Raw genomic sequence first — 17,591 nt, forward strand, 5'->3', positions numbered from 1 at the left:
TCCCCTCAGTACAGTTGATGTAGGACTGCACCAATGGCATCTTTTTAATCCGATTTCTGCCCAGCAAATTAGGCTACTGGCCTCCCCTTGACCACATGCACAGGTAAGTAAAACAGGTCCCACTGTATAATAATGTCTGCCATAAAGACACCGCAGATTTCCCGTGTCCATGCTACCTCCAGTGTAGCTGCGGAACACAGGCGATCAGAATTTTAGAATCCGGCATATGGATAATTCACTTACCAAGGTCATGACTGATCCAGTGTCCACTTTAAATTTCACAAGCTGGTTGTCCACTGCGAGTGTAACCAAGAAGGCTGGTTTCGGTGGGCCATGTCATGGGGTCAGAAAATAATGCTCACTTCTTTGCTTCGGCTGTATCCTTGTGGAGTTGATGGTTGAACTCCACTGTTTTCTCATGGCACATTGCTTCGCAAAGCACACCTTCTTGAGGTACCATATCTTCTGACAGAATGGGCAGAGTGTCTTTTGATGCTTGTATCAGACCACTGGGCATGATCTTCACCACAGCGATGGCATCTCCGTGGAGACTTAGGTGACATCTGGGATGACTGTAGGCTGTGGGTTAGTATTCAATGGTAAACACTGACGTTTTCAGGAGAGGGCTGAAGACCACCTCCCAGTGGCGAGCTGTGGAGAATACTTCATCACAGGACAAATTGTACTTTTCAGACAGGAGACTCTCCTTTGTCCTCCCATCTTAGACTCCAACAATCTATGCTTGGATAAGCATCACTTGCTCAAGAGAATATCTTTATACTTGCATTCCTGCATCACTAGGGTCAACTGAGTGATAAACTCATCTATATTTTTGTCAAGGGTGTGTCACGGATGTGAGAACCTGAAGCATGTCATAAAGACATTGTCCTGTGTCCCTCAAATGAGTCTTATCAGTTCAGATTCATTCTATTTCTGCCTGAGTTCTCCTAAGTGCATGCAGAACGGCTTGAGTTTCATTGCTTCCTCGAGCTTTGCCACTGGTAAAATTGGTAGGGGTTCGATGTAGTCCATGAAGGTTTCCTTCCACTGCAGCCAGGTTCCAGTGATCAGCCTTGCCGCAGCTGTGGCCCAAAATGACCATAAGACATAGGTGCAGAATTATGCCATTCAGCCCATCAAGTCTACTCCGCCATAACATCGTGGCTGATTTATTATCCTCTCAATTCAATTCTCCTGCCTTCTCGCCGTAACCTGATCATAATACTTCAAGTGTTCCCTTATAAAGCCTCAGCATTACATCCTAGATTTTATATTATAGTACTCTCAAAATGAGTAATAACATTGCATTTGCTTTCCTTACCACCGATTCAACCTGCAAGTCAGCTTTAGGGGATCCAGCACAAGAGCTCCCAAGTCCCTTTGCACTTCTGATTTTTTGAATTTTTTCCTCATTTAGAAGGTAGTCTATGCCTTTAATCCCTATACCCAAGTGGATGATCATACACTCCCTACATTATATTACATCTGCCACTGCTTTGCCCATTCTCCAAATCTAAGTCTTTCTGCAGGCTCCCTGCTTCCTCAACACTACCTGCCCCTCCACCTATTTTCACAATGTCTGCAAACTTGGGCACACAGCCATCGATTCTGTCAGTCAAATCATTGACATATAACGTGAAAAGAACCAAGTGCTCCAGTTTCCTACCACAGTCCATAGACGTACTGAATGGTAGGTTAATTGGTCATTATAAATTGTTCCATGATTAGGCTAGTGTTGAATCTGGGGTTGCTGGGCGGCGTGGCTTGAAGGGCCAGAAGGGCCTAATCGGCACTGTATTTCAACAAGTACATAAAAATAAACAAACACCACTAGTTATCAGCAGCCAACCAGAAAAGGCCTCCTTTATTCCCATTCTTTACCTCTTGCCAGTCAGCCAGTCTTCTATCCATGCTATTATCTTTTCTGTAATACTTGGGCTCTTATCTTGTTTAGCAGCTTCATGCCAAAGGCCTTCTGAAAATTCAAGGAAATGACATCCACTGTCTCTCCTTTGTCTATACTGCCTGTTATCTCCTCAAAGAATTCCAACAGATTTGTCAGGCAAGATTTCCCCTTAAGGAAACAATGCTGCCTGTGGCCTATTTTATCATGTGCTTCCAAGTACCCCGCAACCTCATTTTCAACATCTTCCCAACCTCTGAAGTCAGGCTAACTGGCCTATAATTTCCTTTCTTCTGCCTCCTTCCTTTCTTGGAGTGACATTTGCAATTTTCCAGTCCTCCAGAACCATTCCAGAATTTAGTGATTCTTGAGCAATCACTAATGACAGGTTTTGGAAGTTTTTAGAAACTGGAGCACCTGGACGAAACCCATATGGTCATAGGGAAAACATGCAAATATCACAGAGATGGCACCCAAATTCAAGATTAAACCAAGGTTTCTGGCACTGTGAGGCAGTGGCTCTATTAGCTGCACCACTGAGCATATATCACCTTAATCGATCAAATCATGCCTCTCACTACCCATTTACTATGTAATTGCCATCAGGTGATTTTTCTTTTCTTTTTAAATCTTTTTATTGAATTAGTACACAAAAGGTAAACCATATAGGCACTGATACACTGTTGCAATATAACTTTACAAGAGATATTAATACACAAAAAGAAGTTAATACAAACAGTGCAGTTTAGATATAAAATAACAAGGTAATATAATAGTATACTAATTTTCATACATGTCAATAAGGAAAGAAAAAAAACCAAAAAAAAAACCCCAAAAAAAACCACCATGCAACTAATCTAAAAAGCAAAGCAAAGCAATGGGCTAACTAGGTATCAAGTAGAGTTAAACAACTTAAAACAATCACGTCCTCAAACCCGACCTCCATTAAGAACAGTTAAAAAGCAAGAAGGGAATGTAAATATGGACAGAGACAGAAAAAAAGTTACATTAAATGAAAATGTTGAATAAAAGATCTCCAGGTCTGTTCAAATTTAACTGAAGAATCATAAAGATTACTTCTAATTTTCTCCAAATTTAAACATAGTATCGTCTGGGAAAACCAAAAGAACGTAGTTGGAGCATTAATCTCCTTCCAATGTTGTAGAATACATCTTTTCGCCATTAAAGTAAGAAATGCAATCAATCTACGGGCTGAAGAGGAAAGATTGCTGGAAATTTTAGGTAATCCAAAGATAGCAGTAATAGGATGGGGAGAAATATCTATATTCAATACCTTTGAAATAAGATTTTTGAGATACCTTTTATATTAACCATCATTCTGTTTTCATTTTTTCTCTTTGGCAGTGTTACTTTGCATTTTGCCTTCTTCGTCCCTCAGAAATCATCTGTCTACTTACCCTGGTGGATTTTGTGCCTGTACCAGGCACATTTTTGTTGTCTCCAATTACTTCAATATCTATTACAATAAATTCCTCCAGCTGCCCAGGCTGACACAGACTGTAAAAAGGGTAGCGCCAATAAGTAGAACCATCAATTTCTGCAACTGTAAGTAATGAAAAAGTAAATTAAGATATCTGTTGCGCATTCTTTTCTTTACTGCATCAATGAAATAAACTACTGTTAAATTACAAAGGTAAAATTAAAAGCTACCACAAATAAATGTAGGTTCTCCCACCTCCAGAAATGCTCCCTTCCTATACAATAAATTTCTAGAATTCAATTAAAATTGAAGCACGAGTCTGCAAAAACTTACTCTGCAAGCTGGTAGGATCGATGAGGTGCACAGCACTAGTCACTCGAACACAAACACATATCTGACTCATGTTTCCAAGGCTCTGGGCTACACGTGGTGGCAAGCATACCAGATTGTCCTATAAAAGGAGAAACCAAAGTAGGCTGCAGAATACAGCAAAGACTCTGTTGCACAATAATATTTGCTTTTTTTTACGTTCAAGTTTGTTACTGGAAGTATCTTCTACTTTATGTACTTTTTAAAATGTACAGCATTATGTCCAATTAAGCATGCTTGACTGCAATGTTTAAGAGGTTTGGATAGGTATATGGATGGTAGGGGTACGGAGGGGTATGGTCGCAATGCATGCTGATGGGAGTAGGTGGTTTAAACGGTTCGGCATGGACTGGATGGGCCTAAGGGCTGGTGTTTGTGCTGTACTTTTCTATGACTTTATGACTCCAAGTTCCATTTTCTTTACCTTACTTTCAAGATTTCATTTTAAATCTTGGTGGCCACATTACTGAATAGCAGATATGATAGTATGGTACAATCAGCGCATATGTAGAATTAAAGTTATAGAAATCAACAAGATGAGCACAAAAATATTTTCCCAGGCTGCATGCAGATCTAGAGAACAGACATATAGAGAAATTTGTATACTCTATTTCAAAATACTAAACAAATAATTTATTAAGAGTATCAAAAAGAGTTTTATAACATTAATATCACCTAGAGCTGAATGCCACTACAGGATTAAGACCATTATGTCATAGGTGCAGAATTAGGATATTCAGCCCATCAAGTTCGCTCTACCATTCACTCATGGTAAATTCATTTTCTCTCTCAGCCCCGTTTTCCAGCCTTCTCCCCATAATCTTTGACATCCTTACTAATTAAGTACCTGTCTAACTCCACTTTAAATATACCTTAGGACTGGGCCTCCACAGCCATCTGGGGCAACAAATTCCACAGACTCACTACACTCTGATTAAAGAAATTCCTCAACTCTACTCTAAAGTGACATTCTTTTATTTTAAGGTTGTGTCCTGAGGTGCTAGAATCTCACACTAAAGACATCCTCTCCACACAGGCTTTCCAAAATTTGGTAGGTTTCAATGAGATTCCCCCACCCCCACCCCCTCATTCTTCTCAACTCCAACAAGTTAAGGCTTAGAGCCATCAAACAGTCCTTATACACTGACCCTTCTCATAAGCCTCATCTGGACCCTCTCCAATGCCAGCATATCCTTTCTGAATATAGGGCCCAAAACTGCTCACAATCCTTCAAATGTGCTTCAAATGCCTTCTAAAGCCTCTGCATTAAATCCTTGTTTTTACAGTATATTATAGTCCTTTTGAAATAAATGCTGACATTGCATTTGCCTTTCTTACTACCAGTTCAACCTGAAATTTAATCTTTAGGGAATTCTGCACTAGGACCCACAGGTCCCTTTGCATTTCCGATTTCTGAATTCACTCTCCATTTATAAAACATAGTGTATGCCTTTATTCCTAGTGATATTCAGAGACAGAAAACTAATCAAATAAAATTTAAGATCTTGTCTTTGGAATCCAAAAGGATAAATAAACATATGTGAACATGTTGTTCGATTATTTCTCTTCCAGAGCCACAAGTTTAAAATTAATTTCACATCATTATGAGTGCATCGACACTACACAAACTGAAAATCCTGTTGTAAGTTGGCATAGTTTTTTTTGGAAATCATTACATTGAAATGTACATATTCTGGAAGATTAAATAAATGTCTTAAGCCTCAATGATCAGTACCTTAACCCATATACCATACTGCTCTCCCTCTCTCCAGCACCAATGCCAATGCCTGACTTAAATGCTACTACATCACCCATGGAATGGATCATTCTTAAGGCCTCAAATTTGCCTTCTTTTTAATATGTGTAACAGACAATTAATAATCGAGCCTCAAACCACACCTCAGCACTGTCCAGACAACTATTGGCAGGTCGTTGCTGTCAAAGGTTTCTGACACAGTTATAAATTTCTCCAGAATTAAATACATCGTAAAGCAATCTTCCGCTACCTCCAACGGGATCCCACCACTAAGCACATCCTTCCCTCCCCCCCCACTTTCCGCAGGGATCACTCCCTACGCGACTCCCTTGTCCATGCGTCCCCCCCATCCCTCCCCACCAATCTCCCTCCTGGCACTTATCCTTGTAAGCGGAACAGGTGCTACACATGCCCTTACACTTCCTCCCTCACCACCACTCAGGACCCCAGACAGTCCTTCCAGGTGAGGCGATACTTCACCCTTGAGTCGGCTGGGGTGATATACTGCGTCCCGTGCTCCCGATGTGGCCTTCTATATATATTGGCGAGGCCCAACGCAGACTGGGAGATCATTTCGCTGAACACCTACATCATGTCCGCCAGAGAAAGCAGGACCTCACAGTGGCCACACATTTTAATTCCACGTCCCATTCCCATTCTGATATGTCTATCCACGGCCTCCTCTATTGTAAAGATGAAGCCACACTCAGGTTGGAGGAACAACACCTTATATTCCGTCTGGGTAGCCTCCAACCTGATGGCATGAACATTGACTTCTCTAACTTCCGCTAATGCCCCATCCCCCCCCTCGTACCCCAGCCGTTATTTATTTATTTACACACATTCTTTTTCTCTTTCTCCTTTTTCTCCCTCTGTCCTCTGGCCCCCTCCCCCTTTTCTTTCTCCCTGGGCCTCCTGTCCCATGATCCTCTCATATCCCTTTTGCCAATCAACTGCCCAGCTCTTGGCTCCATCCCTCCCCCTCCTGTCTTCTCCTATCATTTCAGATCTCCCCCTCCCACTTTCAAATCTCTTACTAGCTCTTCTTTCAGTTAGTCCTGACGAAGGGTCTCGGCCCAAAATGTCGACTGTACCTCTTCCTAGAGATGCTGCCTGGCCTGCTGCTTTCACCAGCAACTTATATGTGTGTTGCGTAAAGCAATTGAAATGGTTTAGAAACCAGAACATTAAAAAATACTAATTTTAAAAATAATTAAGAACAGATTGCAGCACCATGTAACACAATGAAACAAAGAAAAGTGAAAGAACTTTTTAATAAAGGTCACTGCTGTTTAAATATTAGCCATAGACGCACATTGCAAGTATGTGCATCTCGCCCCTCTTACAGGCTTGTTCCAGAGATACCAATGAACTCCAGCAGCTAAGCTCTGTTCCTTCCTGTACTTTAACATCTCTTTATACAGATGACAGAATTGTAGGTGCGCTGAACAGTGGAAGTAGAGTGGGATAGCAGCTGAAGACCAACCCAATATCTTCACACCAATGACACATGGAGCTGTTTTTAAGCAAATATTATTTCCTACCTTGCAGACTGGAACAATTTCCACAGAGAAGGTACTCTTGTAATTGTAGCTATTACTGTGGACATCATGGGAGATAAGGCGCTGAGATGCCTTATACCTTCAAAATATAAAACACACATTTGTTTTGTAATCAATTAAAAGAAAAGCCCAAAAGTATTTTCTGGAAATACTTTACACCAACATCTTGAACTAAAATGGATGTTCAAAAACATACATCTTATACCCTCATTAAAAGGATGATCAGCATACAAGATATTCTAATTTAAAATTAGTAAAACAGGTTTTATTAGAAATCCTTTGGAGAAGAGTGGAGTAAATGGCTAAGGAATATAATTTGCAAGAAGTAATGACAATAAGTCTGGATTTCTCAATATCTCATTGAAGAGAAATTACATAATTGTTGGCAACAGTAAACCTAGTACAGTTGAACTTGCAAGATCCTCATTAGCACATGGAGATGAGCACCAAGAGTATGAGAGCTGTCCTAAGGACAAGTCGAACAGTAATTATTAACCAGTATGACATTAAACCCCAGTATTATGTTCTATCAAAAAGCTATGATTCTGACCCCAGAACAAATTAAGTCTCAGAATATGAGGTTCAAAAGTAACTTGTGGCAAATTTCCACCTTTTGCCCTCCTTCCAACAGATAAAGGTAATTAACTGTCGAATATCACTTGGAAGAAATAGAATGAGCAAAAATAATGTGTTATGGGTAGGGAGAATAATTAAAAATCATGTTCACAAATGGTTCAGTAGCACTGTTGCTGCTCAAGTTAGTAACTCACAAAAGTTTCAGATTAGGTCAGTGGCAACCGATTGAGAATGAGTGCAAGAGGAAAAGTACTCTCCATCCATATACCCATTTCAGATCCAGATGGTTATAAGTGTTGGTGGGAGAAATCACTGTACATTCCTATGAAAATAGCAACTCATTTTCCCACATTGAGAACACCCTACCATGTATAGCATGCTAAACGGGACAGATTTAAAACTGCATATGAACTACCATCTTAGTTTAAATAATTATTTGATTGGCCATGAAAAATCTTTAATACCACGTAAATCCTTCGATAATAGCTCCATTTTGCCTGTAACACTTTAATACCAACCTGCAAGGAACTGTACACTGTAGGAAGTCCACCATCTTCTGGGCATGTTGCTTGGAACCATAATAAAAATCCAGACCATCTAAAATCAAAACATTGTTAATACTGATTACTTTGGCTATTTGTAACATTCAAGTAAGCCATCTCAAAATTGAAAAAAAAGAAATCAAGGTGATATTTTAAGACCTTTTTTTTAAATATCACCCTATGTTATTAACAAAGATAGTCACTGAAAACACTCAGTTTACTGCTTTCTCCGCAGAGGCTGCCTGTACTTCTAGTATCTTCTATTTGTTTGTCATAGTTCGAGGATTGGCAATATTTTGATCTTATGTCAAAAGTGGATAGTCAGGAACAAAACCAGAAACGTCTAAATCTCCAATGTTACCCAAACCTACACATATTTAGCAGCACAGGCAGCACCAGTGGAGCGGGAAAAATAATATCTGACAGCAATATCCAGTTATGCGTTAAAACTGTTTTAAATTCAGATTTCTGTATTTTACTTTTATTAAGCTTTTTCTCCCAAATCCATAGAAGTATTGAAAGGAAAGTACTTCTTTTAAAGTGAAATATATGATATTTGAAATAAATTTTTACTTTGATTTTCCAGTTAATATCAATCTGTTTCTCAAGCTCCATTAATTTTCAAGCTTGATACTAACACTTGTCTGAATATTTAGTATTTTATTATAAAATTTATATTCAATAAAATAATAAATTAATTAACTGCATTAGTTTAACTAGTTATTATTCTTCTATTTTCTTAAAAGGAAACCGAATTGTATGATTACACTGGACAACAAAGATTTTGCTTCCTGAATACTTTTGGAAGTATCTAATGGATTTTGGGCTGCTGATCACGAAAATCACCACGACATCTCCCTATCATGCACCATTTGAAATTGTCTGTATTTGTTATTTCAATTCATAATTGAAGTCAATTAAAATGTTACCCACAATGTAAACTGAGAATTTTCTATCTTGTCCAGGCATACCTCAGCATGCTTAGGCGTGACAGACACTGCATGGCAGGACAGGTTTTAGAAAGCCTATAAAAGCATCACACACACCGTTCTAGGCATTGTGATTACATGAATATTAGTTTGCAATCACATTGATGTGTATGCTTTAAGCACGTAGAACATTGTGTGTACTCATTATAATAAAGTAATTGTATTTTTAGGAGTATTTGTGATAGCAGAATGTCTCACCAATGTTGTAACAGTGGCGATACTTTCTGTTATATTCGTGGCAAGTGTAAGTTTAAATCGTAGACTGATAAAGACTCCTCGTATTAAGAAAGCCTATGAGCTCTACTTGGGGTGTAAAACTGGCGACCAAGACAAAGCCTGGGCTCACAGTTACTGTGCAACATGCGTTATCAATCTTAGAGCTTGGCTCAGAGGTACTCGGAAGTCAATGCCATTCGCTGTCCCTATGATATGGCAAGAGCAGAAAGATCATGTGGCAGACTGCTACTTCTGTCTCACCAGTGTGCCTGATTTCTCTGCTAAAAAAAGAAATCCACTGAATGCCCCAATCTCCCTTCAGCCATGAGACCTGTGCTGCATGATGATAGTCTTCCAGTATCAAAGCCACATGGAGTCTAGAGGAAGCAAAAGATGAAGGAATGATGCACAAGCCAGGAACTGAAAATTACACTGATACTAATAGAAATTTTGAACCCTTTATGTCGAGTGAGCATCATCTGATAACTCAATTTGGTTAAGTGACCTAGTCAGAGATTTGGGTTTGTCAAAGGCAAAAGCAGAATTACAAGGTTCAAGACTGCAAGAATGGAATCTGCTGTCACCATGCACAAAAATTTCCATGAAGGATTTTGATATTTCAGACGGATGCTTCCCAGAATAACCGGTGCCAAGATTAACGAAGGCATTTTTGTTGGTCCACAAATCAAACAGGTCATCAATGAGGCAATTCAAAGAACTTCAAGTGGGATTAGAGAATATTGCATGGAAGGCATTTAAGAATGTTGTTGAAACTTTTCTTAGCTACTACAGAGCACCAAACTCTGTGCAGCTGGTTGACAACATGCTTAAAGCACACAAGACTGAACTGCAGCATGTCACAAAGGATTAATTTTCTGCATTCCTATTTAGATTTCTTCCCTGCAAATCTTGGCGCAGTCAGTGACAAGCATGGTGAAAGATTTCACCAGGACACTGCGGTCACGTAGAAATGGTATCAGGGAAACTAGAATCCATCAATGCTGGCTGATTATTGTTGGACACGTAAGTGAGAAGCCTCAGACACTGAGTACAAACAAAACTCATCAACAAAACATTTTTAACTTAGTTGAACTATTGCAAAGCATTAGCACTGTTATGCATTTAAACACATTATATTCAATAAAAGATAATTTCCTGTTTCTCCAAATTTCTACATGATACAAACAGTCTGAAATTGTATTTGTGTTCAGCTTCGAGCCGTCTATCATAACTAAAAATAATTTTGGAAGCAACACTTCTGAAAAAATTTGCTGTCCAGTGTTAGTTTCTGTATCTAGTTGCAGCAACACTCACCAGAAGAATTCCCTTGCAAGCTATTTCTAAAGACAATAGATAACTAACTTGCTCTAAGACGAAAATTTCCTCAACAATCTATTTTGACTAACTATCTAACAATCACCCAGAAAGATGTTTAAGACATTTGTGAGGTGTAATTTGCAAATCAGGAAAGATATCATTAAAAGATTACACGGAAGATTTCCAAGGATGCTGCCAGAACTTGAGGACCCAAGTTACAGGGAGAGGCTGAATAGGTTAGGACTTTATCCCCTGGAGCGCAGGAGAATGAAGGGAGATTAGATAGAGGTATACAAGATTATCAGTATAAATAGGGAAAACACAAGAAAACTAGGGGTCGTAGGATAAGAGTGAAATGTGCAATATTTAAGGGAAACTACTTCACCCAGAACGCTGCAAGAGTGGGACAAGCTGTCAGCAGAAACAGTGGATGAAGTGGGCTTGATTTCAATATTTAAGAGTAACGTGAGTAAGTACATGGATGAGAAGGGTACGGAGGACTATGGTCCAAGTACCGGTTGATGGGACTAAGCAGAAAACCAGTTCAGCACAGACCAGATGAACTGAAGGGCCAATTTCTATGCTGTAGTCTTCTATGACTCTATGATTCTCTAAAATAGCAGGGAATGAAAGAAACTTTATAGTCCCAGTACCAATCATAACAAACTTCATACTATTAGAAAGTATACACCCGAACCGTGGGAATAACGATTTAAGGCTCTGCTCTGTCACCTTCCAGAACAAAATGCAATTCTGACCATGACCGAAGTATCTGGTTAATATCAGTGAAAATCTAGGATATTCCCAATCTATGGTAAAAAGACAATTTCATAAATATTCACTTACCGTGCATTTCTTTGATACGCAGTGTATTTTGATGTAGCTTATGCTTTAAGATTAATTGTTCCAAGTAATAAAAAGTTTTCTTGTGTGCAGTCTAAGGAATTCCAAACATAAAAAAATAGAAAAGGTATTTTCATTTTTATTTTATAATAAACACAAAAAATTCCAGTACTTCACTATGTGACATACACTCACTAGCCACCAGTACAGCCACTCATAAATGCAAACATCATGTTGTGGCAACTCAATGCATAAAAGCATACAGACAAGAGGCTCAGTTGTTGTTCAGAACAGGGAAGAAATGTGAGCTAAGTGACTTTGAACATGGAATGATTGTTGGTGCCAGACAGGGTGGTTTGAGTATCTCAGAAACTGCTGAACTCCTGGGATTTTCATGCACAAGTCTCTAAAGTTTACAGAAAATGGTGTGATATACAAAAAAACAGTCAAGTAAGCAACAGTTCTGTGGGGAAAAAAACATCTTTTTAACGAGAGGTCAGAGGAGAAAGGCCAGACTGGTTCAAGCTTACAGAAAGGCAAGAGTAACTCGAATAACCATGTGTTACAACAGCAGAAGAGTATCTCTGAACACGTAACACATCAAACCTTGAACTGGATAGGCTACAGCAGCAGAAAACCACACACAAGGTTCCATTCCTGTACCTAATAAAGTGGCCAGTGAGTGCAAGTTCTAGAATGCTTTATTGAATGAAAGTCAATTTCACTGGAAAATGTCATATGAATAAGACATGTACTTACTAATGAACATATGACAAAAAATCCTTTTTGCCAATTATTCCAAACAGACATGTTGTTTACACTCATGCTTATATATCCACCAATCCATCTGTTGTAACTAACAATATTGTAGCTATATACATAAAACTTTACAAATGAAGCAAGTATTTATGTGAAAAGATTTAATGATATCACATCACCATGGGACTTCCAATTTGTGACAGAAAAAAAAATACACATTTAACAAAGTGAGCTATTAAATAAATCAGTGTGCTATTTAATGCTATGTAAATAATTAACCACTATCCATCATGGTTGATTTATTTACCCTCTAAACCTCAATCTCTTGCCTACTCGCTGTAACTCTTTAACACCTTAACTAATCAGGAACCTATTACCTCTGCTTTAAATCTACCCAAAGACTGGCCTCCAGTCTTCTGTGGCAATGAACTCCATTAATTCATTACCCTCTGACTAAGAAATTTCTTCTCATCTCTGTTCTGAGGCTAGGGTCCCCTTGTCCTACACTCTCCCACTATAGGAAACATTCACCCCACGTCCACTCATCTAAGCCTTTCAATATTCAGTAGATTCCAATGAGAACTCTCCCCTCATTCTTCTAAACTCCCAAGGAGTACAAACAGTCATCATGCATTAACTCTTTCATTCTTGGATCATTCTCATAAACCTCCTCTGGCTCCTCTAATGCCAGAACATCATTTCTTAAATTATAGGGCCAAAAACTGAATACAATACTACGACTGCAGTCTGACCAATGCCTTATAAACCCTCAGTTTTGTATTCTAGTCCTCACGCGAAGAATGCTAACATTGCATTTGCCTTCCTTACTACTGACTCAAACTGCAAGTTAACCTTTAGGGAATCCCAAGTCCTTTTGACCTCTGATTTCTGAATTTGTTCCCTATTTAGAAATAGCTTAAGGCTTTAGGTAGATAGATAGATATACTTTATTAATCCCGAGGGAAATTTGGTTTCATTACAGCCGCACCAACCAAGAATAGAGCGTAAATATAGCAATACAAAAACCACCAACAATCAAACAACAAAATGCAAACTATGCCAGATGGAAAATAAGTCCAGGACCAGTCTATTGGCTCAGGGTGTCTGATTCTCCACAGGAGGAGCTGCATGTTCGATGGCCACAGGCAGGAACGACCTCCCGAGCAGCCAAGTCCAACAGTAAAAAGTTCATTCCTTCTACCAAAATGCACGACCATATACTTGCCTACACTGTAAAATCTGACACTACTTTTCCTATTCTCCTAATCTCTCCAAGTCTTTCTGCAATCTCCTCAATTCCTCAACACTGTTTGTCCCTCCACCTCTTTTGACATCCACAAACAAGGCAACAAAGCCATCAATTCCATCATACAGATCATTTACATATAACATGGAAAGTGGTGAACCCAACATCAGCCCCTGCAGAACACCATTAATCACCAGCAGCTAACCAGTAAAGGCAATGTTTTTTTTCTCCACTTTCTGCCTTCTGCCAGACAGCCAATCTTCTATCGATGCTCGTATCTTTCTTATAATTCCATGGGCTCCTATTATGTTTAGTAGCCCAATGTGCAGCATCTTGTCAAAGGCCTTCTGAAACGCCAAGTAAACAATATCCACTGACTCTCCTTTGTCTATCCTACCTGTTGTTTCCTGAAAGAATTCCAACAGATTTGTCAGAAAAACTGTCCCCATAGGAAACTATGCCTATTTTATCAAGTGCCTTCAAATCCCAAAACCTCATCTTTAATAATGGATTCTTACAACTTGTCAACCATTGAAGTCAGGCTAGCTGGCCTATAATTTCCTGTCTTGTGCCTCTCTCTCTTCTTATAGAGTGGAGTGAAATTTGCAATTTTCCAATCCTCCAGAACAATTCCAGAATCTAGCTATTCTTGAAAGATCACTACTAATGCCTCCACAATCTCTTTCAGCCGCCTCTTTCAGAAACCTGGGGTGTTTACCTGGTCCAGTTAACTTATCTATCTTCAGACCTTTCTTCTTCCTAAGTGCTGTCTCCTTAGTAGTAACAACTATACTCATTTCTATCTCCTGACACACTCGACTTTCTGGCATCTTCCATCGTGAAGACTGATAAAAAATACGTAATTATTCAGTTTGCCTGCTGTTTTTTTTAAATCTCCATTTCTACTTCTCGAGCATCCAGCTGTCCAATGACTACTCTTGCCTCTGTTTTACTCTTTATACATCTAAAAAACTTTTGGTAACCTCTTTTATATTATTGGCTGGCTCACCTTCATAGTTCATCTTTTTTATCCTTATTGCTTTTTGAGTCGTCTATGGCTGGTTTTAAAAAGTTTCCCCATTCTCTAATTTCCCACTGATTCTTACTATTTTATATGCCGTTTCTTTTGCTTTTATGCTGTCTATGACTTCCTGTATCAGCCACAGTTGCCTCATTCTCCCTTTAAAACACTTCTTCTTCATTGGAATGAATGAATCCTGCATCCTCCGAATTACTCCCAGAAACTTCAGCCACTGCTGCTCTACCATCATCCCTACTAGTGTCCCCTTCCAATCAACTTTGGTTGGCTCCTCTCTCATACCTCTGTTATTCCTCTTACACCAATGTAATACCGATACATCTGACCTTAGCTTCTCCCTCTCAAACTGCAGAGTGAGTGACTACTGCCTCCTAAGGGTTCCTGTACCTTAAACTCCATAATCAAATCTGGTTCATTACACACTTAATTCAGAATTGCCTTCTCCCTGTTGGGTTCGACTACAAACTGCTATAAAAAGTCATCTGCTAGGCATTTTACAAATTCCTTCTCTTGAGATCCAACACCAGCCCGATTTTCCAATCATGGTGTCGAGGTCTTCATCGATGACGATGGACGAACATAGATTTTTCAATCTACCTGCAAACTGAAATCCCCCATGACCATTGTAACATTGCCCTTTTTACATGCCTTTTCTATCTCTCATTGTAATTTGTATCTCATATCCTGGCTACTATTCAGATGCTTGCTTATAACTCCCATCAGGGTCTTTTTACCTTTGCAGTTTCTTAACTCTACTGATAAGGCATCTATATTTTCTTTTTTAACCAACAAAGCCACGCCACTCCCTCTGCTCACCTGTCTACCCTTTCGATATGAATATCCTTGGATGTTAAGCTCCCAGCTGTATCTTCTTTCACCCACAACTCTGTGATGTCTGCAAGGTCATACTTGCCAATTTCTAACTGCGTTACAATATAATGCACCTTATTTCATCCATGTTATTTCATTAGCTTTGTTGCAGTAAATAATTCTATGCATTTAACTGCTATTTGTTCCACACACATATCTACACCTTTCAAAATGATGAAATGCTGTTACTCACATCAAAATGTTAAGGTACATTATTTTTGTACATTAAAAACAATTTATTCACCTTCTGGCGAACTTGCACTACTGCTTTCCAGTAGTCTTTAGCTTCAACACGGTGGCAATCATCACACATCTGTGGTAGGATGACAAAATCTACCACAAATACTTGCTGCAATATTGTTCCACTCATTACCTGCACACAAAACTTGCTATTAGAAAATGTAAAATAGATTGAATATTATATACTACAACTTAATAGCATAAATAATTTCAGTTGTACATAAGGTCAGAAAATGTTCCTCATGTCAAAGGTTGAAGACATCCAGGTAACAAAGCCAGCCAGCCGAGTCAGTAACCTTACCAGCTGTGGATTGTGCAAGGTAATTTTTAAAAAATCTGAAGTCATCATAAGGCATGCAAAACTGAGAATGTTATCCACAGGTAGCTCATCTAATAAACAAGCGCTTCCCAGGCAACTTTCTTATTCTGGATAAGTGCAACTGCACTTTGACATAGTTATAACTGGCCCAGTATAAATTAAGAATACAGGTTTCCCCCGCCATCCGAAGGTAGAGTGTTCCTATGAAATGGTTCGTAAGCCGGAATGTCGTAAAGCGAAGAAGCAATTACCATTTATTTATATGGGAAAAATTTGTGAGCATTCGCAGACCCAAAAATAACCTATCAAATCATGCCAAATAACACATAAAACCTAAAATAACAGTAACATATAGTAAAAGCAGGAATAATATGATTAATACACAGCCTATATAAAGTAGAAATACTTTTCCACAATCATTGCCTGCACTGTTCTCCGTAGCGAAAATCTCAGCAAGCGCTCTCGGCAGAAACACTTTCTCCGGTAACCTTTAAGCTATGAAGCTGCCAAATCACACCAAATAACACGTAAAAGTACACAGCCGATATAAAGTAGAAATAATGTATGTACAGTGTAGTATCACTTACCGGAATCGGGAAGACAGTGCCGAGCACACTGATGATGGTGTGTTAGGCTGAGTCGTCGGAGGTTGGGGTGGGCAGCGAACCGATACCGATCCGCGAAGAATGCAGCGGTCCAGCGGTGGCCAGGACGCACCCAGCACATCTTTAAGAAAAAAGCCGAAATAAACAAGCTGATTAATTAGGTGCCGCCCGGCACGTAATTGTCGGCCCAGATCAGAGGCGATTGCCGATTGCGTCGCCTCTGATCTGGGCCAACGTTTACATGCCAGGCGGCACCTAATTAATTAGCTTGTTTATTACGGCTATTTTTCTTAAAGATGTGCTGGGTGCCTCCCGGCTACAGCTGCATTCTCCGCGAATCGGTATCTGTCCGCGGCCCGGGGGTTGTGGTGGTGGGACACTGGGGTGTCATCTCATCATCGTCTGTTTCCATCAGGGCAGGCAGGTCATCTTCTTCTATGACTGCCCGCCTCGATGTCGAAGGTCGAGGTTCGTCGTCTGCTGTGGCTGATGTGGAAGGCTTGAAAAACGACAGTATGTTTGACTGCTGAGCCTCGCGTATTTTTCTATTATACAATTCTTTGTAAGCACTCAAACCATCTTGCAAATATGCCCTAAACCGACATACCCTTTCAAAATTAAAGTCGTACTTTATCATTGCAGCGAAAATCTCGCAGTTGCTTCACGTTCAGTTCCTGGACAACTTCACTTTCGGTCCATTCGCTACTGCATTCGGTTTCGATTGTTATCCTTTCCTCTTCCAATTGCATCTGCTCTTCATCTATCAGTTCTTGGTCATGGGATACCAAAACCTCTTCAACATCATCTTCGTCAACTTCCACAAGCCAAACTCACTTTGTCCTTACTTCGTTCACCACGATCAAAACCCTTAATTATGTTCAGTTTTTACACTAAGTGGAACACCCTTACGAGCTCTTTTAGGCTTCTCCGATACGCTAGAACTCATCTTGCTAACGGCTGCTCACAGGCATGTGTTTAAGCAATGCCGGCGAGAATGCC

At 39.5% G+C, this 17,591-nt stretch overlaps 1 protein-coding gene across 2 annotated transcripts in view; it reads right to left on the reverse strand.

The window, feature by feature from the left end:
- Positions 1 to 17,591, reverse strand: part of nmd3 (NMD3 ribosome export adaptor) — a 49,266-nt gene that overhangs the window by 15,052 nt on the left and 16,623 nt on the right. For both annotated transcript variants that reach the window (XM_072255416.1, XM_072255417.1), the window contains exons 5-10: positions 15,673 to 15,801; positions 11,518 to 11,608; positions 8,126 to 8,204; positions 7,014 to 7,110; positions 3,678 to 3,795; positions 3,322 to 3,467 (exon numbers count right to left, since the gene is read on the reverse strand). In XM_072255416.1, the coding sequence (XP_072111517.1) occupies positions 3,322 to 3,467; positions 3,678 to 3,795; positions 7,014 to 7,110; positions 8,126 to 8,204; positions 11,518 to 11,608; positions 15,673 to 15,801 (660 nt within the window). The remainder of the gene's footprint in view (positions 1 to 3,321; positions 3,468 to 3,677; positions 3,796 to 7,013; positions 7,111 to 8,125; positions 8,205 to 11,517; positions 11,609 to 15,672; positions 15,802 to 17,591) is intronic.

The sequence above is a fragment of the Mobula birostris genome, chromosome 4 (genome assembly GCF_030028105.1).
Source record: "Mobula birostris isolate sMobBir1 chromosome 4, sMobBir1.hap1, whole genome shotgun sequence".
In the NCBI taxonomy this organism is placed as follows: Eukaryota; Metazoa; Chordata; class Chondrichthyes; order Myliobatiformes; family Myliobatidae; genus Mobula; species Mobula birostris.